At 38.8% G+C, this 23,502-nt stretch overlaps 1 protein-coding gene across 7 annotated transcripts in view; it reads left to right on the top strand.

Moving 5' to 3' along the window:
• The first annotated feature begins 693 nt into the window (after window positions 1-693).
• Window positions 694-23,502, top strand: part of flncb (filamin C, gamma b (actin binding protein 280)) — an 82,054-nt gene continuing 59,245 nt past the window's right edge. For 6 of the 7 annotated variants that reach the window (XM_027151449.2, XM_027151446.2, XM_027151448.2 and 3 more), the window contains exon 1: window positions 695-1,652. In XM_027151449.2, coding sequence (XP_027007250.2) covers window positions 1,265-1,652 — 388 coding nt within the window. In that variant the 5' untranslated portion in view covers window positions 695-1,264. Of the gene's footprint in view, window positions 1,653-23,502 lie in introns of all 7 variants that reach the window. The other variant, XM_027151442.2, reaches the window with a different exon arrangement.

Below are 23,502 nucleotides of genomic sequence, written 5' to 3'. Positions count from 1 at the left end.
AATGGCACAATATAATTCTGTTTTTCATCAAAGCAACATGTGCTTGTTTTATTCAATTAAAAGCTTTAGTGTACCAAGTACCTTTGCCAGAACAGAACAGGAAAATATTTTCATATGAAAACTGACAAACAAGGAAACATTAAAATGTAATATAAACTCTAGCCTCACCAATTGTAGTTGATTAAAATCAAAGCCTTGGGACAGTAACAGATCTCGGATTTAATCCCAGCTCAACTTCTGCCTATGTCATGTTCACTTTTCTTTAATATGCTCTCATGCATATTACCTTGTTCTACAAGATTCTGACGTTATTTGCTTTTCCTGGCGTTGATTGTTTGAGAAGGAGCGCGCGCAGTGCACACTGGGTTTACAACCGAAGAAACTCCAGCTTCCCCTGAGCCCAATTTTAGAGCGCCTAAAAATATGAACCGTCCCAACCGCAGCTGCGCTCGAACGGGCATCAGCCAATCCTCATCCCCCGTGGTGTGCGTGGGCCAATCAGACACCGCGTGAGTATCTTTATTCCCATTAGAAAGCCCCCCCACATCAGCAGCACCACTCCATCCCACTGGTTCTATATGGTCATGATGACAGGGGCATGCCGAGGAGTCCAGCCGAGTGACGCGCGCTCCATGCTCTCGTGTGTGTGTGTGTGTGTGTGTGTGTGTGTGTGTGTGTGTGTGTGTGTGTGTGTGTGTGTGTGTGTGTGTGTGTGTGTGTTTTAACAAGCACCTCTCCGGCCCTCGCTTTATTTAACCACACGAGCGGATCGGGGCCATTTGTGCGTCTCCACGACGCAGCGCGCACGACGTCTCCTCCTGTTCCCTCTCTCCGTTTTCCATCCAGCACTTTTTCCCCACTTTTCTCCTGTTTCTTTTTTTTTTCATTTGGGACGTGATAGGATTTCTTACAGTTGCCTTAATGAAGTTTTAAGAAGGAACAAAGGAATAGTGAAACAAGTTTGGGCGCAGAACGAAGCAAGGACTCACGCGCTACAAAGCCGAATTTTTGACTTTGCTCCATCGCTTGCAACTTTTTTTCGCAGACTTCCAAAGTTTTTTGCCCCTGCCTGGTACTGCCCAGCTCTCTCAGCTCTCCGCCTGCGGTGAAGTTTCACACACACACACACACACACACACACACACACACACACACACACACACACACACACACACACACACACACACACACACACACACACACGCGCCCGCGCGCGCCCCAGCCGTACGGACTGCCTGCACTATAAAAACCAGGGGAAAAAATCATGATGAGCAACAACACGTACTACGAGCAGCAGCAGTTTCAGCAGCCGCCGCAGTATTACTACCAGGACGGCGAGGACGGAGGCGGAGAGGAGGAGATGCCCGCCACCGAGAAGGACCTGGCCGAGGACGCGCCGTGGAAGAAGATCCAACAGAACACGTTCACCAGGTGGTGCAATGAGCACCTGAAGTGCGTGAACAAGAAGATCGGAGACCTGCAGAAAGACCTGAGCGATGGCCTTAAGCTCATCGGGCTTCTAGAGGTGCTGAGCCAGAAAAAGATGTACAGGAAGTACCACGCCAGGCCCAACTTCAGACAGATGAAGCTGGAAAACGTGTCCGTCGCGTTGGAGTTCCTCGAAAGGGAGCACATCAAGCTGGTGTCTATAGGTAAGCCGTGGACAGGGTTTGATACGGCGTGTAACTGCAGCATGTGTAGCGTAGCAGCGAGTGATTCGCGAATCGGTTTCTTACACGCAACTCTTTGAAGTGAGTCGAACGGCGAGTCGATTCACAAATGCATTGATGAAAAAAAGCAGTAAATAGAATAATTATTGTTTCTAAATAACAAAGACAGTTGAATGATATTGCCTACATGTTAAGTCATTAAGTTATACTACTGTAAATAAATTGGTGTGTATATATACACACAACATTCATACTTTTAACCGGTAGTTCAAAAGAGTCGACTCAGTAATGTGAATCATTTTGCTCACTCAGGCTATAACCAGGAGAAAGTATCATATTTATTTTAAGGCATGTCTAAAAGCACATGAATGAAACCGACTGTTGCGAGTAAACTGAATCAGCTCCTATTCACTGCTTCACTTTTACATGTTTTTTTTATCATTATTATCTGCTTTTATGAAGGTTGCAGCATGCAAAAGGACTTTTAACAAATTACATGTGGTGAATGTGGTGTTGGCGTCCTGCTAAATCCAGATGCTGCAGATGTGATTTTGTGGGTTTCGATGAATCAGAACAGTCACCTTTTTTTTTTTTTTTAACCAAGATTTACAATTGTCACATCAAGGGTTTGCAAGTGGTGTTTTTATTATGTCACAGTAATAGTTGCTATATAGATATATTTAATCTACACTGATCCAATGTCTATTGAGTGCTTTAGTTTGTTGCCAGATTTGGTGGATTGCCAGATTTGTTAGTTGATCTACACTCATTTGCATTTTTTTTTACATGCTCACCAGGCAATACGTTTTTCGACAAGTCATTTTAGTGAATGTTTGATAGCTCATTTATCACGCAATAATGAATCGCTTCTGTCCGGTTTAGTGTTTGCCTGTTTATCATTTTGGTGAGTGAAATAGATGCATCCATCACATTAACAGCGTTGCAGTCATTCTGTTTCGATGGCATCATCCTAGAGAAATCTGTGTGTTTTATTCATTCTGATTTAAAAGACAAACAACACTAGACAACATGAACAACAGTTTATCCTTGTGCATGACTGACACACTATGTAGTGGATTATTGTGTAGATGCACATTTACATCACTCACACACACACACACACACACACACACACACACACACACACACACACACACACACACACACACACACACAGATTTAACACAGCTGTTCTTAGTCAGAAAGCGTAGAACGAGAGCGTGTCCAGTGCTGGAGGGTGAGCGCACTAAATCCAACTCACGTTCCATGCTCAAAGGATTTCAGTGTGATACTTCATCTGGAAATCTGCTGTTGGCTCTGGAAATGACATTTGAATAGAATAGATTTTCGGCAGTGTTATCGTGGGAGTTCTTCTGGAAAATCAATTGTGTTTTCTTTTTAATGCTGTCCAGAAGTGTAGCATAAGTGAATTCCATAAAACGTAAACATCTATAAAAGGTTTTCCGTATAATAATGTATGGATTTTAGGCAAGACAAAGTCAGAGCTTTAAAAAATAATGCTGTTTAAAGGCTGTCTTTATGTTGTGGAATATATTGCTGATCACAATACAAATGTTCCCACACTTGTACGCTACACAATTGAAAACACCTCCAATGAAGCGGTACATATAAGATAAGATATAGTTCAGCCAGGATATGAATGTTTTCAGCAGATATGGTTACCTGATGACAGGAATGTGGGGTGATAGTAGAAAAATTCTTATGAGAGAAGTGAGGTTTTTATTTATCTGAAAAGGTGCCAGTAGAAAGTTTGCTCCCTTTGACAGGTTAATGTATTTGCAGTTTTCATTCCTGGAGGCTCCCTTTAGGCTCCTTTTTTCATCAGAGACCATGTATTTGCCCTCACTTTCTCTCGTTTTCCATCCAGCTCTCTGTATCCGATGGGAGCATGAGAAGATCTGTCAGGAGATATTAAAAATTATGTCATGTACATAATATTTGCATACAATCTGACGGATATACGATAAGTAATCGATCAAGTTTTTGGAAAGGGATTTAAAATTGGCAGAACGTTTGTTAGAATCAAAGCCAAGAGAATAAAAATAAATCACCTTTGCTATCCATTGGGATTGGCTTAACTAAATAATAAGGAGAGGAATCTGCATACCTATCTCTGAGTGCCGATCAGAAAAAGCTAGAACAAATTGACTTGCCTCCCTCTCTCTTAAATCTTATTATTTGGAGTTAAGAAATGGCTCGCATTGTGATTTATTCTTTTTGTTTTTGCAACCAAGAACAATAGTAACAGGAATGGTCATAAGGAAAAAAAATCCAAGCAGCGATGTTGAGTTCTTTTTAGCCAACGTTGTAATTTTCCAACCAGTGTTAAGTGTCGTTTGAACGAACGAATGAATTCCATTCAGTATCTGCTTAAGTCTTTGCTTTGGACACAAAAATGTGATTGCAAGTATGGCAAGAGATCATATACTCTTCCGATAATCACCAAGTCAGGACATGGAGGCACAAAAGGTGTAGAAGCTGAGTCATTAGACCGGCTCTGGACTACACATACTGTGGTGACATAGTTTGATTGAGAGCAGATGTGTGTTCAAAGTGACCACAGTGCACATGGAGAAGAAAATAGGTCAGCAGACTCAGACATAAGAGCTGAGCAGTGAGTTCAGCCCAGTTGTCATTTGGAATAACATGGACATTTCTAGAAGGGCACCTGTCGTGGACTTTGAAGCAAAACATATCCTTTGTTGCGAAAGAGATGGTGTTCATTTGAGCAATGGCTTGGCAAAATAAGTGGCTTTAAATGTAGATGTAGCATGTTGTAATCTTTCTGTGACACAAACCTGTTTACTCCTGAGCTTGGGTTACTGTTTGTCTCAGCTTCCCATGTTTTCCCCATTTTGTTTTTCCAGTTTTCTCCCTTTTGCTATAAACATGCTAGACGGTAGATTGTCAAATTTATACTGGCATCCTCATCCAGAGTGTATTCAAGGCCCCAAGGTCATCTTTGTCTTTCATGGGTAAATAAATCTTCCAAATTATGTTGTGGATCCAGAATGGTGAAATGCAAATTCTGCAGTTCTGTAGGTTAAATGAGATACATGTTATTAGATAGATGTAACGAATAAACTAGCATTATTTCTTCTTCTTCTTCTTCTTCTTCTTCTTCTTCTTCTTCTTCTTCTTCTTCTTCTTCTTCTTCTTCTTCATCTTTCTCATACCTTATGATCTGTCTTCCACAAAAGCAGTGGAAATAGAAACAATCTGAGCATTGTTGCCATTTGCTAAATGATGTACAAATGGTTGTGGTTTAAATGCCTTGTATTAGATCTTTTTCTGAGTGGGTGATTGATGCAGAGACAGCTGGACGCTGGGATCTATCCACTGACAGGTGCTGGAAATAGAGCCCATGCTAAACGTAATGGGCTGGAGGTGCGGTGGGGGTGGCAGGGAAATGAATTGCAGGCCTGAAAGGTTACTTAAGTAGCAGCCACAAGTTCCAGGAAATGTTGAATCAATGAGTTGACACCAGGGCCTCCTTTTGGAATGTGACGATTTCCCAAAAGTGTGCAACATGGAAATGGGATATTTGTTACTGATATTTCCATCTTCTTTGAATTGTAAAAAGAATTTAGCCATATGTTTGTTGTCTCAAGTCTAAATAAGCAGTGTAGAAACACTCGACCTATTCTGATATACTTTGGCTATTGACCCAAGTATTGCAGTGTAATAATAATACTACTAATAATAAAATCAGCAATAATAATAAAGTCTGAAAGTGGTGCTGAAGGATTTTAGGATGGACAATAAAGACCCACTGCATCACAGCATCAATTGAAAACCAATGTGATTTTACGCTATCAGATCCAGATGTCTTTAGGAAACCACACAGCTGGAATTAAGACTAGTAGTGGAGAAAGAGGATTGGTGAGTGAATCTGAACATTCAACTAGTGCAATGATTTTTTTCACTCTCACTTCCTCTGTCTCAGTGTGTATATGTTAGTGTAGGTTATATATACATTTTTATATATACACATAGTGTGTTATATATACATTTTTAAGTAAGCAATTTGTATCACACATCAACAGAGCTATGGTACCTTAGTTTTTGTGTAATCAGCAGGCAGAGCTAAGACCTGATAATATGTAGGTAATATAAGTTATTTTTAGTACTTTGTTTAGCTTGATGAAATCGACCGAGTTTGCTAGCTCAGTTTCATACAGCTGTTATAATTCTTGCAATAAGATTTTCATTAAAATTAGACTTTTTTCACTGATAATGAATGTTTTTCTTTCCAACTGGCTGCTTTTAAAAATCTCTCAGCATAAATGCAATAATAAAAATCAGCTTCAACCGAATGGTGTAGATCGACGGTGCTAATCAGATCTTTAAATAAGAGTTGAATGACATGAATTGACTGAGGAAATTGCTATTTTATTACATTTTATCTTATTATTAAATCCATTTGAAGTCATTTTATAGCACTGTTGCAAAAGTAGCCACGTAGAACACTTTCCAGAGCCTGATAAAATCACCACTATCTATGATAGTTAGCTGAATATTTCAATGTTTTCTTAAAGCAGTTTTTTCTATTTCTTGTAAATAGATTTTTATTCATTGAATCAAACAACAGAACTTTGTTTTCAGCTCGTATATCTGAATATAAATGAATCAGTAGTTAAAAAGCTAATCTATTTTGTATAATTGATTAAACTATTAATGCTCTTTTATAGCTAAATTTGTGGCATACTATAGCTTTACAAAATATAGCTATTTTGTTATATGGTAATATGGTCTATATTTTCTAATCTGGTTTTCATCAGGATTTAGAGTTAATTAAAGTATGAATGGTCAGAGGGAAATATCAGAAAATTGACATGTAGTGTTCATGTTGCTAATTTATATTTATATTCATGGCTAATTTGAAAGTCTCCTTTAACTTTAGCAGAAAGAATCAGTATGATGGCAAAACTGACATTCAAGGGACTATTAAAATCTTAGTATCTGACTGTAGTTAGTTAAATTAGGAAGGTGATTAGGTAATGTGATTTCACTGAACCATTTTGAAGCCTGGAAGTTTCTCAAAACACAGCTCTACAGTTTCTAGCTTAGCATCTAACACTTATAGCTGATAGCTTTACCCCCTCCCCCACTCCAACATATACATAACATACACCCACACTCTCTCTGTGTGCATGTTCTCTCTCTCCTCTTCAGATAAAATAATTGTTCCCATCTGTCAGCAGTTCAGAGGAATGTTTGAGTGGAATAATACACACACACACACACACACACACACACACACACACACACACACACACACACACACACACACACACACACACACACACACACACACACACACACACAAAATTTGATTGTCCAAGTGCTGTCTAATCTTCTCTTCCTGTCTTTCCTTCACAAATACTGATTACATGTTTCCATATTCTGCTCTTCTCAGTGAAGTAATTAGGGTTAAGTCTACTAGAAAATTAGATAATTACATCCATTTATATTGTTAAATTATTAACAATATTATTATGAAGCTTGTACTGATCGAATAATTGATTTAATCTTGTATAGAATAGAAGACTTAATTTTGTCATATACACATTACAGCACAGTGAAAGTTTTTCTTCACATATTCCAGCATTGGAGGTTGGGGTCAGAGCACAGGGTCAGCCATGATACAGCACCCCTGGTGTAGAGAGGGTTAAGGGCCTTGCTTAGGGGCCTAACAGCAGCAGCTTGTCAGTGCCAGGGCTTGAACTCTGATCCTTCAATCAACAACCCAGAGCCTTAACCATTTGAGCCAAACATCTCTTTATTTATGGGGTGATTAAAGTTTATTTTATAAATATTTTGGAGCTGTATGTGATCAAAATTCCAAGAACCTGACTTTTCCCATGATATCTGAAGGTTTACATGTCAGCTGACTATTTGCCCATTATGGATAATACATACTCTTGAGGTTTTTTTCATTCATTACTTGAATATTTTCAAATATAAGTGGTTTCCTTTTATAGTATATTTTTATCCTTCCATTGTTAATGGTGCTTGCAAAGCAACATTCTTATTATTGTGCCAGACAAAACCTCAGCGCATAACTTGTCCTGCAGCTTTTGTCCTAGACCCATGAATGAGGTGTCAAATTGACCGGCTCATTGAGGAGAGGTGTGCTATGACTTTTATAAGCGATCGGAATTCCAGAATTCCCGTTACGGAAGCACAAATTGGCTTTTTTTCCCATAGACTTCCATTATAAATTTTGGAGGTTTATAACTCGGCAAGTTTTCGAGCGATTTACACCAAACTCAACGAGCTCCTTTAGGGCCTTACTCCGAACAAAGTTTTATTTCAGTAGCAACTTTTGTCCAAAGGTATTGGCACCCCACCGGGTATTCACGTGATGTCACGTGTAGCCCCGCCCCCAAAATAAGCGAAATCAAAAAGTTAGCACAACATGGACACGTCATATATCAAAACACTCAGCCCGATGAGGGGAACTTGCCACATGCAAGCACCATTCACATTTTCTTGAGGAAATGTACATTCTAGTTACTTTTACTATTGTGGAATGTTCGAGAACGTCATGTTTCACTTATATAACTTTATATATAACATCTATATAAAGAGCATGTCCAGCCCTTCATAGAGAAGATTTAAAGATAAACATCTCACAAATATTGTATAGACATTGCAGACCTTTTGAAAATTCGTTCGAGCCTTAGGAATAGAGTACAAGACCTTAATTTGTAAATTTTAACTGTAGAAACTACAACACGTCGAAACAAATGCATGGAAATAAACCTGTCATTTGCTTTGCAGCTGGAACTATTTCCAATGGTGCTGTTGTAGAAAATTAATCAACACAATCCTGACCAATCGGAATCGAGAATTCCACTGCTCTGTACTATAAATAACTTGATACTATGGAGCTGTGGAAATACATAAAGTGAGAGTCATAGCGGCGATTATGTGGCTGTGAATGCCAAGTGGACGCCGTTGGCCCTGTCTGGTGACGACGGTATCAGGCACAGGGAGCTGTCAGCAGCAGCCTGATGATGTCATCGACTGGCTGACCTGCGATGCCAGAAGAATTCCTCCATCTCCTAGACATCAGCACCGGTCTGAGTCATCCGCTAATCCTCTAAGGAGCAAAACAGGCAAATGAAGCAGAGCAACTAGACAGAATGTTGAGAATATTTCCCAGAGAGCTGTTTTTGGGAATGTGTAACCATGTGTATGAAAGTGTTTGTGTGTGTTTGTCTAACAGCTGCGGGCAGACAGATGTTCGGTTTATAGTACTCCATTTTGAGTGTTTCTGAAGTGCTTTGTGTATTTGACTCTTATTTCTGTTATACCAAAGTAACTGAATCTGATGGTGGATGTGGTAAATACACTGATTTCTCCTGCTCGTAGATAATCATTTACTCCTCATATCTTTTGTTTCCCAGTGTCTGAAGTCTATAACAGGAAGTAGAAATCCATGCTAATAGTGCCAACATGGTGTCTGTGTGTGAGTGAGTGAGTGTGTGTTTGTATGTGCCTTGACTCAAGAGCGAGGAATCAGCAGACTCAGCAGACTTATCTTCAAAATACTGTTTATCTTTCCCCCTATCCCTCTGTGTGTGTGTGCATGTTTGTATGTGTGTGTGTGTGTGTGTGTGTGTGTGTGTGTGTGTGTATGTGATAGAAAGGCACTGTGCTCTTCTCACATTTATACTCCTTTAAAAAATCTGAACGCATAACTGAATGCAAAAGTTCGGCCCCCTATATACTTTTTTGAGTACACCCCCCCCACCAAATATAACATGTTTATTTAAATTTGTTCTTCTACTGAAAACCCAGTGCAACACAACAACGAAAATATTCCAACCAACAATCTTGTTGTTGAGTAAGCTCTTATATTAATTAGCAAGATCATTTCTAAGCTGTCAGCACTTCAGTTAACACACACACACACACACACACACACACACACACACACACACACACACACACACACACACACACACACACACACACACACACACACACACACACAAATATTAAACTGTACACAATATATAACACATATGTAATTAAAACAAGCTCAAACTGTTACACAGTGTGCTCAAGATACAGAAACGTGAAAAAACATTTATTGTCTTAATGTTTTCAGCATTTCAGTGTAGAGGTGCACAAACTTTTTCACTCTTTATGATAGAGTATCAGGTTATCTCAGTTGTTTTCGGCTCTTGTTAGCGCCCATCCCCGCTGCTGCTGGTTTCACCTGTTGCTCATTTTAGCCTTACATACATTTATGGCATTTGGCAGACAGTCATATCTAGAGCGAATTACATGTATTCTCATGTTAAACAACAGAGCAATAGAGTGTTAAGGTTCCTTGCTCCAGGGCCCTGCAGTGGAGGCTTGGTGGATTCAAACTCATAAACCTTCTAGTAGGTAGTCCAACACCTAATTCACTAAACTTCCTCATCCCCCACAGCCTCCACAATCAAAGCCATTTGGTTCCTTGAAACATCTAGTGTTGCCAGAGTTTATTGCAAATTAGGCTGGTTTTAAAACATCACAGTGAACTAATGCAAGGACTAAGAAAAAGAAAAAAACGTGATTCAGAAGAAAATATTATTGTATATATTATATGCTGGATATTTTGCTGACATGGCAACCCTGTACATTAGCACTCATTCCTGGCCAGAGGGCTAAATGAGGCATTCTGAAGCACAGCTTTTGTTGTATCTGAATGGATTATACAATCACCGTGTCCTTATTATATGAGTTTCATTTATTGGACATTTGTTGAAGGATCAGTTTTGAGGCACCGTATGAGACTTTTTTGTGGTTTAAAAAAAATAGACTCAACAGATGTCAGGAAGGTTCAAAATCTTTCCTGAATAGAAGCATAACATTCCAAATAACTGATTTCACTTGTAAAAAATAAAACCTAATTCGATTTGGTGTTGAGATTATGTTGTGTTGAGATTACATTAAAGTTTTATTGTCAGTGCTTTACATAGAAATAGGACAGAAATAATTATAATTAATGTATTAAAAAACGCCCGAGATTCAAGTCTTTAAAATTCAGTGCTAACTTTTTTGAATGGTCAGCTATGAGTATAAGAGTCATCGCTAGCATTATCTTTTTTATTTTGAGTGTGGGTTAAGTAACTGAATCCATTACAGACGATGATTGTTTTTTGTTTTTTTGTTTTTAAATGGAAAACTCACCCAGATTAGTTATGCTAAAGTGCCCCATGGTGCAAAATGAGTAGGTGAATGTGTGTGTGTGTGTGTGTGTGTGTGTGTGTGTGTGTGTGTGTGTGTGTGAACCTGACCTTGATAGAGCTGTTAATTAAAAGAGATGTGTTCACAAAAGACAGTCAAATTTGTAGTGTTGAATTTGTGTGTAATAACGTAGACACTTTGCCACAGAAAAAGGGCAGATAAATGTAGCACAGAAAGAAATAATGCAGCTAATGTTTTAATAAGAAACACAGAAATGTCTTCCATGTTCCACAGAGATGAAGCGTGCTTTTCGGTCAGGTTTTGATCAACTTCCTGCTGTGAAGGAGTCACATTTTGGGATTGTGGTGGAACGACTGCAGAGTGGGAGTCGACTGTAAGTTTTTGACCCCATCAGTTGTTGCTTGGTCAGGCTCGGTAACAGCTGTGACAGCAGCTGACTGGAAGAAAGGAGCGTCTGTCCCTGAGTGCCCTAACACCCGCCCGAAGCCTTCTGACAAATTTCCAGCTAATTTCAGCTCCCTTTTCCTCATTCCTGCTCACTCAGAGCGGCGGATCGCTTTACACCCTTCCCTTAAGAGGCGTTTCAATAAAACATAGCAGGAAAAAATGAGGCTTATTAAACTATAGTATCCTTTGTGGTTAGTGAGGTTACGTTTTCGTCACACATGAAGCACTACGATTGTGGGTTCTCTTTCACTGCAGGCCCCCAATTATTCCAACTGTTTATTCATTGTTTACTTAGGAGTCAGGTTTTTCTCTGGCTGTTTGACTGAGAGGAAGACTAATTACCACAGACTCTCTGTAGGAGAGGAAGCATTCAAAAAAGCCTTACATTAAAACCCCCTGCTTATATTGCACAAAAATGAGTACACACCAACACGTTAGTGGTATTTTTTCTGGTAATTGAGTGTAAGCGTATCGTACCGCTGAATTTGAATGATCCGGTCCACTTTGGAGCACGATCCGGTCATTTGAAGTCTTTTTGTTGGAGGCTCAACAGACCACACAGCCATAATGAGTCAGGACCTGCTACTGGCGGTCATGTTTTTTATCTTTCCGACGTTTAATATGAACTAAATGGAAAATACAGAACCATTTGGATACATTAAGATTGCTAAAGTTGACATTATTCATAAGGAAAGTCTGTGGTGTTTGCTATTAGAAGGTTTTTTATAACTTGAAGTGTGTGTGTAGCTTTCATGACTGACTATAACTCACTAACATAACATTACAACACCATGTTTTTTTAATTCTCAATGCGGATTGGTCAAAAATGACCAACCTCTTTTCCCCAGAGGACAAAAAAAAAAGGAATTTGCTACTGTTTTGCTGGGTTCATGTTCAGCATTGAGTGCCTTTGTCATGTCTCACACCACAGTGATGATTAATACAAAGCTCATATGAAGGTAGACACTATATTCCTATTACTGTATATACTATATAACAGTTCCAAAAAACCTTCAAAATGGTTCATTTTTTATTCACACAAATCTTTCTATTTACAAAGTAAACGTTGATATGAAAACCATTTCTGCTCTCGGATATGCCCCAAGTACTTGTTCATAAGGGTCTAAAATTTGAAGCCTTTATCTTCAGCCATTAAAATTCTCAGAATAGAGAATGTTGTTTTTTCGATAACACGACAAACTAACCTTGAAAGAAAGATATAAAAAAGACGGCCGATGAGAGAACGACTAGTGAATTTGTTTCGTGGACATTCCATAACATTAAACGTTACTATAAACTGATAAAAAAAAAAAATAGCCTTCCCTTATTGTCAATTCTTTTCCTTTAAGAGCATGAAGCTTAATTAATTCCTGCTGAATTTCCTCCAGAAATCTGCAGCCTGAGAGATTCCTTCCTGGTTTTAATAGCCGGTCCTTGTACAGCTTGTTCTGTTCTGACTTTTAACCCCAGACTCTTAGCATTCTAATTATTTAGTAGCAGCTAAGCATTGTTTAGTGCATATAGTAGAAAAAGGTTGTAGTTACAAGGCTGAGGAATGTTCCAGATCATTAATAGTGCTTGATAGCCTTAGTGACACTTCTGAAATTTATCCAGCTGCTTTCCCAGTCCTTTTGGACTCATTATGTGTGTCAGCTGTAAGCATGTGTGTGTGTGTGTGTGTGTGTGTGTGTGTGTGTGTGTGTGTGTGTGTGTGTGTGTGTGTGTGTGTGTGTATGTGTGTGTGTGGGCGTTAAATCTCCTGTCTCGGGTCATCACAGGTTGGACAGGAGCATGTGTTGCAGACTGAGAGACTGCTGGTCATGTGTAGCCTTATTTGGACATCAAACACTGCACCTGTTTGGACACACAAGTGCCACAATGAATGTTATAGGCTTGTGTGTGCAATTGTATACTTTGTGTGTGTGTTCAAGTGTAAGTGCATGGAAAGACCTCCGTTTGGATTGTGCTCTCCTGTAGGCCACAACGGCCTTTCTCACCTTTCCCAATGTGTGGTGTAGATTGTGTTAGTGAGTTTGTGCCAGCGTTGCCGTGCTCATGCTTCACTACCCTGCTCTTTACATCTCTGAGTGTTTATACAGGCTCGACAGTGATAAATGAAGTGCGCTCTGAAAGGTCAGGCCTGTGCCTTATTTTCCCTCCTCACTCTCACAGTTTGAGAAAATGTCATGTTTTAAATGCAGGGTTGACTGGAGGACACAGTGGGATGTGCCTTTGACCTGTAATTACACAGAGAAGTGAGATCTCGGTGAGTTTGTGTTACTGCAGGAAAAATCCGATTCCTGTTTCTCTAATGAACTTTTTCGTCTTAATCTTTGAATTAATAACAGGCACAGAGGAGAAAGTCGTGGTATAAAGGGTACAGTTACCGTCTATGTTCAGTTTCTTTCTGCTTTTCTGATTTCCATTCAGTATGTACGAAGGAAATCAGTAGCTCGATTGGCTAAGAAATGCTATGTGCCTTGTAAAGCAGTGTATGACTGTGTGATTAACTGGCATCTTATCCCATCGTGTATTCCCATCTCACATATGTTTCTATTTCTCATATCCACTGTGACCCTGATCAGGATAAAAGAGGTTTCTGAAGATATCAAAATGAAAAGCACACTCCCTTTAAAACATCTTCTCCAGGAAGAACCGGTGTGACTGCAGGTTTCATTCCAATAAAGCAGACGTCACAACCGAATCTATTAAAAGCCAAGATCAGCTGATTATTCGGGTGGAATCAGGCACTTGATAGGAATGAACCCACACCAAAACTTTGAGGATACGATTAGACACTGCTGCTTTAAATCCTGTGAGCAGGATGGTGTTTCCTCTGCAGATCAGTGGATGTTCATCTGAATCTAAAAATGTAAGATCGTACATGAGGTATGTTTGTCTAAACAGGACTGTATGAAGTTAATCTACAACGATTACCTCGTTTCCTTCAGAAAAGACTATATCTTTTCGAAATTCAGTTTGGATTTATCCCAATGAGTTTTCCAAGAGACAAAACAACTCTTTCACGGGTTCCTTGGCTTGAGTCACGTTCGGCAGGTGATACGATCTTACAGACGAGAAGTGGACTGCTTTACCTCCACACTCCCAACGGCTCGGAGACGACTCGTCGACTCAGACTGACAAAACTTGTGTGCAAAGGAGAAAACAAAATATCACTGCAAACATTACTGTTAAGTGCAAAAGTTTGCACACCCTTACAATCAAATAAGGAAGTGAAAGAAATTAGCTTCCAGACATTTAGTGAGCATCATTTAATAAGTTTAATGCTCTTTTTTTAGTCCTTTTGTTCCTCGTTTTTTTTTTTTAGTTGAAACATTGCTGCACCTTTTTTCTCTTCGCAGACTGACCAGCTTTGTATGATTGGGAGCACAGGGACGATACGAGCGAAAAGGGATTTGAATCTTGAGACATGAGGTTAAAAGACTTTAAACACTCAAACAAGTGTGTGTTTCTTTTGTTACTTTCTGTGTGAAAGTGTGTGAGTCTTTTTTTTATGCCTCACACACATCCATTGTCCTTGGGAAACCCTGTGGAAAAAATGAGTTTCAGTGGCAGGCAGCCATGCTGTCAACCCCCACCCCCCATCCACTCTCCCTCACCCCCACCCCCAACACCCTCGATTTTTTTTTCTTGTTCTCCTTGCTTTCTTGCTCTCTTCTGACAGAGAGATATGGTCATGGAATCACTTTTTCCTTCCACAGTGATCTTTGCTTCTGGAATGAATGGTGGAGGCACGTATATGCGCACACGCACACACACACACACACACACACACACACACACACACACACACACACACACACACACACACACACACACACACACACACACAGTGATTAGTCTGAGTGTGTACGGGTTCAGGATGTTTTGTCTGTGACCCTGTCAGCGTTTCTGTGGAGAAAGTCACATAACAGGAAACTTGTTTCCTCTCGAATTGTGTGAAAACGAATGAAGCGAGGAACCACCGCTCTTCCTCTCCATATCTGGAACCAAACGTTTTTCTTTAACTGTTAAGGTTCCTCCTTAAAAGAAGCTTAAGGGAAGCTAGCTAACTTCCACCCACCTGTATTCTTCTATAAATCCTAGACCTACATCCCTGCCTGCTACTCGCTGTCAGAACGTTTTCACCCCACACCCCATCACAGAATCCTCCCTACTCCTCCTTATCCCTGTCTCTTAAGAGGAGGTCCAGCTTCTGATGTAAAACAGAGCTCTCCAGAAATCTGAGAACCATCCTTTCTTGTCTTATCAGAACATAAGAAGTGAATTCCTAATAACAGAATGTCCTGAAATGTTTGATTTCACTTAGACAGAGACGTTTATTATTTTGTCTGTCTAGTGATAAATACTTAAAAAATACTCCTGCCAAAAGAGGAAGACAGGATGGTTTAGTGGTTTGCATGTTCTCCCTGTGCTTCAGGGCTTTCCTCAGGGTTTCCTCCACCAGTCCAAAGACCTACACTATGATTCAATTTCCTTGTTTTACAAAAACATAAAATTAAAATTGTTTTTTTAAAGAAAAATCTACATTGTCGCACAGAGGCCCATTATCAGCAACCATCAGTCCTCCGTTTCAGGCTCATGTTATGTTTGCTAATCGAAGTTCATCATTTTATAAGGCTAATTAATGATTAGAAATCCCAATTGCAGTGGTGCTAGCTAGCACAGCTTTTTATGGCGAGAACTTACAACTCTTTGTGTACTACTTCCTTAATAAAACAGCGCAAACTGGTTCTAACCAGAAACAAGGAAATTTCATAAGTGATTCCAAACTGTTAAACAGAGGCGTACGTTGTAGGTCGCTTGAACACTAAATTGTCTGTTTTGTGTGATTGTGCTCAGTCCTTGATGTCCTTCACCTTGTGTCCCGAGTCCCCTAGAATAGACCCCATGGGCCCATGTTCACAAATATCAAAGAAATGTTGGCGTTTCCCCTTAAAATTAAAGAGAAGATGCTAATAAAGATAAAACTTATTCATAAAGCATCTTAACCCTTAAAACAGCTCATAAGGTAAAATGGAGAAGTAGTGATGAGGACTTTTAAAAGTGAGAAGAAATACAGTATAATGTATACAATATTTAACATACAGATTAGATTGTGTGGGGATTCTTTTTGTGATCAATCATATTCCAAAAACATATTACATATTACGAAACAGAGCCGAAATGTCATAGCGGTACAAATGATATAATTTGTCTCTCTGACATTTCTGCTCTGTGTCTGAGATATTTACATTTATATTCTTTACATTTACAACATACAGATATTAGAACATCTCTAATATAACCGGTCACAAACGTAATCCTTACATGATATAGACTCAATTTCTTAACATAGAGACTTTATAGAGGTTTATAATAGACCGGTTTTTAAAAGCGATCCTGTCTATTCATTGCACGACCAATCACAGTCTTCAAAACTGTGAAAAAATGTGTCGTACCTAGTAACGGGTTTAGCCCCGCCTCCTCCCTGAGATAACAGTTTTTAAATGATGTAACTTTTTCTTGTCTGTTAATGATACTGACTTCGATGCCTTGAGTATCCAGTGACTCCGTAAACCCTTCGAATATTGTTTTCTGTTTCATTTTCTTTATACTACTAGATAAAAACATATGCGTATGAAAAACGATATGCTTATGAAAAACTACAAATTTTTAAAGTTCTGAATGTCTATTGTCATATGAGCTCCATATTAAACACCACTGTGAAGTGAGACATGACAAAAACATTCAATGCTACACAGCAAAACAGGCACAGATTCAAATTGTTGGCCTCCAGTTGCACTCAACATTTGTTTATTTTGTATTTCATGATATCTGATACACTTCCTCAAGTATCGGATCCACTAAGTTCATATCAGTGAAACTGAAATAATTCATCTCAATTGAAATTTATTTGTATAGTGTTTTTAACAATGGACATTGTCTCAAAGCAGCTTTACAGAACATAAGAAATATAATAAATAAATAAATAAATAAACAAACAAACAAACAAATAAATAAATAAATAAGTATTATAGGAAGATTAAAATAATACAAAGATTAATATTAGACTTATACTTAAATGTGTTGGTATTTATTCCTAATGAACAAGCCTGAGGTGACTGAGGTGACTGAGGTGAGGAAAAACTCCCTTAGATGGAAGAGGAAGAAACCTTGAGAGGAACCAGACTTAAAAGGGAACCTCATCCTCATTTGGGTGACACCGGAGGGTGTGATTATAAATATACAGTCCGCCAATTGTGTATTTATTCTGCTTGTTGTCCTCAAAAACCACATGGAGTTGGCATCTCCTCTTAGAATGTCCAAATGCTTCATAAATAATCATATATTTGACTTATAATGTAAAATACCAGATTAATTGAAGTCTGTGTATTAAAGAGAATGTCGTCATAATGGTTTATAATGACATTATGACGACATTTCCTTTAATACACAAACTGACATGAAAAAAGAGTATGTTGTAGGAACATTTTTCTATAATTCTAAAATCACTCTGAAATTTGGACATATCCTTAAAATCCGCCAGCTAAAATCTACTAAGACGTATAAGACAAAAACGACAAAGTAATTAATGCTGAAGGTTATTACATTACATTTGGAACATTTGAGCACACTGGAGAAAATCCTGGTTCAACCTGAGACTTGTTTGTGGGACAAGACGTGATCAATCCACTCAGGGCATGTTGATGAAGTGGTTAGTGCAGAGGAAAGTCTGATGTAGAAGGAACATCTGATCCAAAAGTGTGTAGTATTTCCTTCCATTTCATGATCTTTAAAGGTATCTATGCATAAGTGCAGGCATTATTATTAAAAATATTGTGTTTTAAAGAAAAAAAAAGGTGTTCTTTTTCTAGACTGTTGATGGTCATTATTCAAAGCTTGGACGTTCCTGTCCACTGGAGGAAACCCAGAGCTGAGCTCTGATACATCAAAGAGGTTCTTTTGTGGAACTTGAGATCTGATCTCTAAACTGTAAGCCAATAATTAGAGCAGATAGAGTCAAAGTCCAAAAGAAATAAGCAAACCTTAGGCTCAAGGTTTGCTGTGTGTGTGTGTGTGTGTGTGTGTGTGTGTGTGTGTGTGTGTGTGTGTGTGTGTGTGTGTGTGAGAGAGAGAGAGAGAGAGAGAGAGAGAGAGAGGCTTCTGGGTTATAGCATTTAACTCATGCCTACGTTAGCTTGTGTATATCTCAGTTCCACATGGAGTGTGTGTGTGTGTATATATGTGTGTGTGTGTGTGTGTGTGTGTGTATATGTGTGTGAGCCCTGCTTAATGTCTGTCAGCTCACTTCTTGTTTATTGTTTTGAGTTCAGATCTTTCCTATGATATGAACATCATGTGCTCCTTTGCCTCAAATAATTTCTTTAAGCTCCGGGGTATGAAGACCTTTGTGTGTTTGTGTGTGTGTGTGTGTGTGTGTGTGTGTGTGTGTGTGTGTGTGTGTGCACTTCTGAATGAGGTTTTAAATAATGTATGTGGTTGTTTATACAAAAGTAGACTTCATGGCACCTATGCAGTATATTATTAATCATACGATTTTCTGTATCCAAAATGAAACTAATATACAAGCCTCTGGGCCGAGGTGTTATTTTATAAGCAGTTTACACTGGAATTGAAAAGGGGTGTCACTAGGACTACGGTTCAACATAGAAAATAAAGCAAAGGTTCTGTAGATAAAGTCTAAAATCTATGAACTACTGCAATGCTGTGAGAAAATGGCAAAGAATTGTACAGTATGCTACACTTTAATTCTTTAGAAACCTGCACACAAGAGTTAAAAATAAAATGTCCTATTAAAAGAATGGGAGCTAAGTTTGTGCTTTTATGGCTATTGTAGAATGATGAGTTGAAGTTGAATGACCAGTTATACAACGGATCATAATGTACAACCCCTCTCCAATACACTTTTAACAATGTAGATTTAGCTTTCTAATTAAAAGTGACATGACATACAGCTTAGTACGGTGACCCATATTTGTTCTCTGCATTTAACACATCCAAAGTGCACACACACAGCAGTGAACACACACAGTAGTGAACACACACAGTAGTGAACACACACCTGAAGCAGTGGGCAGCCCGGGGAGCAGTGCCTTGCTCAAGGGCACCTCAGTCGTGGCCGCCCCGAAACTCGAACCCACAACCTTAGGGCTAGGAGTCAAAGTCTCTAACCATTAGGCCACGACTTCCCCAAACAATGTGCAAACAACAAGCAACATTGGTAGGATAAAACTTCCTGAGATTAAATCAGATAGATAGATAGATAGATAGATAGATAGATAGATAGATAGATAGATAGATAGATAGATAGAGAGATAGATAGATAGATAGATAGATAGATAGATAGATAGATAGATAGATAGATAGATAGGTAATTGGTTTCAATGAGCAGCCGAACATAGCCATACAATACAAAGGATAAAAGATATAGAAATAAAATAGATACAAAAATGTACACTGTACAAAACTATGCAAAACATACAAAAAATATATCTTAGGACACAAATTAAAAGGGCACTGAGATTTTATTAGTGTTGGTGTTTTTAAGAACCTTGAAGAGGCTCTCTGCCATACTCGTACCAAGAAACTTCAGGATCTATAATTATTGCCATATTGATGGTGCCTCACGTCATCACTGCTCGTCTGTCTGAAGACAGCAATCGTCCTTGTTTTCTTCACAATAAAAGACTGATTGTTGTTTCTACACCATTCCACAAGCCTCCCCTCCTCTTCTCTGCTGTAGTTAATGAGGCCCACCACCACTGGTGACTTTCAAGAGGAAAGTTGACGATGTGGTTTGAGCTGCAATGGACAGAGCTGTCGTGACTCAGTAGATAAAACAGCAGTGGTTTGAGGACACAGCTGTTTGTGGTGTGTTTTGGAGAAGCGAAAATGAAAGGGCATCATGCCAAGGGTGATGGAAATGCTTTTACCCAAAGTGACTTAGAAGTGAGGATTAATACAGTCCAAGCAACTTGGTGTTTGTGGATTCGACAGCTATATAAGGTGTCATTTATACTGTAGGTCCATCAAGGGACCAGAAACAATTGCAGATGATTGTAGTAGAACAGAAAAAGCAGCAAGTAACTAAACCGAATAGTTAAGTAAGTGCTGTTACATAGGAATGATAACATTATTCAGTTGAACTAAAATTCATACAAGCATTCATTGCCAGTACCTAATCAGGGTCATGCTGAACCCAGCTGTGGTAAAAACCTGACACACCCTGGGCAAGACGCTAGTTAACTGCTGGGCAACTGCTAATGTCTAATATGGAATCTCTATAAACCTATTTGTAATGAAACACACACCGACGATGAACTATATAGAGTATAATTGGGTAAAAGGTCCATTTATTTACTCTATATCACAGGTTCCCAAACCTGATCCTGGAAAATCTGTAAAATCCAGTGCATTTTAGGGATTTCTTGATCAATCACTGGCTAGTTGTTAATTAGCTGATTTGTTGTAGCAAGTGTGTTCTTGCAGGAAAACACACAACTATGTATTGCAGGTTTGTAGCCAGGCCAGCAAAGAGTTAGCATGTTATTAGTTACAGTAATAGTAGACACTAATGGTAGAAGTGATGATGAACCATTAAAGTTTAATTTCATCATTAAAGTTGATGTTTATTTGTTAACTAATGAATTTATTTTCGAACAGCTTTAGCCTAGTCAGGGTTGAAGATCTGGAAGACCGGGCCGAAGATGAAGATGAGCTAATCTACCATATATTGACGATTTATACTGGTTATGATCGAAAGTCAGAACACAGTGTGCTGCAGCTCACTGCATAAGGCCGGCCAGGCCTTATTATTTCTAAGGTGAGACCCTTGTCTTCCACAAAAAGGGGCATGGCAATAGAATTGCCCATAGGCATTAACACCACAATAATTGGGAGCATGGAAGCCTTTATTATCACCACATATACATTACAGTGGAATGCTTTTCTTCAGAGCACAGGGGCAGTTATGATACACCGGATCTGGAGCAGGGAGGGTTAAGGGCCTTGCACAAAGGCCCATCAGTAGCAGCTTGGCAGTGCTGGGACCTAAACCCCAATCCTCTGATCAGCAACCCAGAGCATTAACCACTTGAGCCACCACTGCCCTTAAATAATTATACAGGATTGGTTTGTGGGACAGCTTTTGACTTGGCCTCCAGATTTTTCCAATCTCCATCCCATCAAGTATCTGTGGATTGAGCTGGACAGATAATTCTGATCCATGGAGACCCGAACTTGCAATTTATAAATGTGTTTATTTAAATGATCAGCTGCTAATTTCTTGGTGCAAGATACCACAGCACAGCACACAAAGGCTCAGAGCTGTTTTGGTGCCACATAGGGAACCTACAGAATATCGGTCAAGTGGTTCTATTGTAATGGCTGATCGGTGTAGGTGAAGCGCTCATGCTTGCTCTACGTAATTTAATCTAATAACTAGAAACTTGTTTAAATGAAGATTTATACTGGCATCTCATTTAGGGTGTATTCCCACAGGGTGTATTCCCACCTTGGGTCCAGTGATCTCAGGATTGTCTCTGAATCCAATATAATAAAGTGAAGTTGAATAAATAAGTCAAATGAACTTTTAAACAGTCTGTAATTAGAAATCACAAAACAATGCGGTCTTTACATATTACAACAAATTCTTCCTCTCTCTATTTATCTTTAGCGCTATGACCACCAAGCCCAAAATTAGACAGATTGTCTTATTCTCTGCATTACACACTTTCTTCTTTTTTTCTTTTCTCCATTAGGAAAAATGTATGTGTGTAGGAAGATTTCTGAATGCTTCTGGAGTCAGAGTCATTGAATATAAGTGGCTTTTGTCTTCTCCTCCTCCGAGAGGCTCATAACCACTGTTCTGACTTCTCCAGGCCTGAAGAAGCGCATTGTTAGGTCGGTTATCCCGAGCACCACCCGACCTTCGTTTAGTATGCGAAAAAAAAAAACACACTGAAGGAGACAGCCATGGAACAGGCGTTCGCTTTTACAAGACAAGCCGCCTGGCTGCAGCTCAGACCCAATTCTCCTCCTGATTGCTCTCAGAGAGTGAGAGCGATAGGGATAGAGTGAGAGAAAAAGAGGGTGAGAGAGATAGTGAGAACTATGTACTCTGGTGGAGGGATGATTTTATTCGAACTATCTAATCTTCCTTATGTCTCTTAGTAACTCTCTCACTTCCAGTACAACCTGTTCCCTGTACAGGACCAATGGAAAGCATGACATTACATGTACAGTGAGATATAGCTGCATTATGTGCTCTTGTTTTTTTCTGCAGTGTAATATTGCCTGCGTTTCTCTGTCCTCTCAGTGGTGTGCTCAGTGGGCCGTGTTGTGTTTGTCACTGTGTTGGAATTCCAGGAGCATGGCATCAATACCGCCTGCAGTTCCCAGCATGCACAGTGGACACACTTAGCTCACAATACCCTTCATTAAGTGTGTTTAAGTCCAGCTAATTTATCACCGTTTCTTGAGAAGAAGCAATTGTTCTTCTGAAAAACGTACTGTATAAAGACATTATTCATTCAAATCAGAATGAAAGAAATAAACAAACAGAGAGAAATAATTTAGAAATGAGTGATTCATGAGAGCTCAGAACTGAATAGCTGAATCAAATCTGAGCCAAATAATTAACGACATTATTAGTTCTCACATTCAGACACACATTATTCTAATGGAGAACAAATAGATCAGAACTGAGCATAATTAAGAACATAATTAAATAATAAAATGATTAATGGATAAAAATGGATCTATTAGTTTTTTATAATTGTGTAATTTTACAAATTAGTAATGAATTAAACCCACATTATTCGGGTAACCAGGGATTGATTAATAAATAGATCAGAACTTATCATCTTTCATATTTAATCATATTTAATATTTAATGAATAATAAATTATTAATTGTTTTCATCACAATTTGGCTGAATCAGTTCTGATCGATTTGTTTTTCTAATTTTCTAATTTCACAATTTTATACATTTTAAAATATAATAATAATAATAATTATTATTAATTAATTACACCAAATGATATTTCGTAGAAAACAAATACATCTGAAGTGATTCAGCCAAATTAAGATGAAAAATAAATGAATTAAACTGAATATTAATATAATATAA

This window comes from Tachysurus fulvidraco, chromosome 19, assembly GCF_022655615.1.
Source record: "Tachysurus fulvidraco isolate hzauxx_2018 chromosome 19, HZAU_PFXX_2.0, whole genome shotgun sequence".
In the NCBI taxonomy this organism is placed as follows: domain Eukaryota; kingdom Metazoa; phylum Chordata; class Actinopteri; order Siluriformes; family Bagridae; genus Tachysurus; species Tachysurus fulvidraco.
Note: the sequence above shows the minus strand (reverse complement) of the source record. Positions and strands in the feature narration are given on the sequence as shown.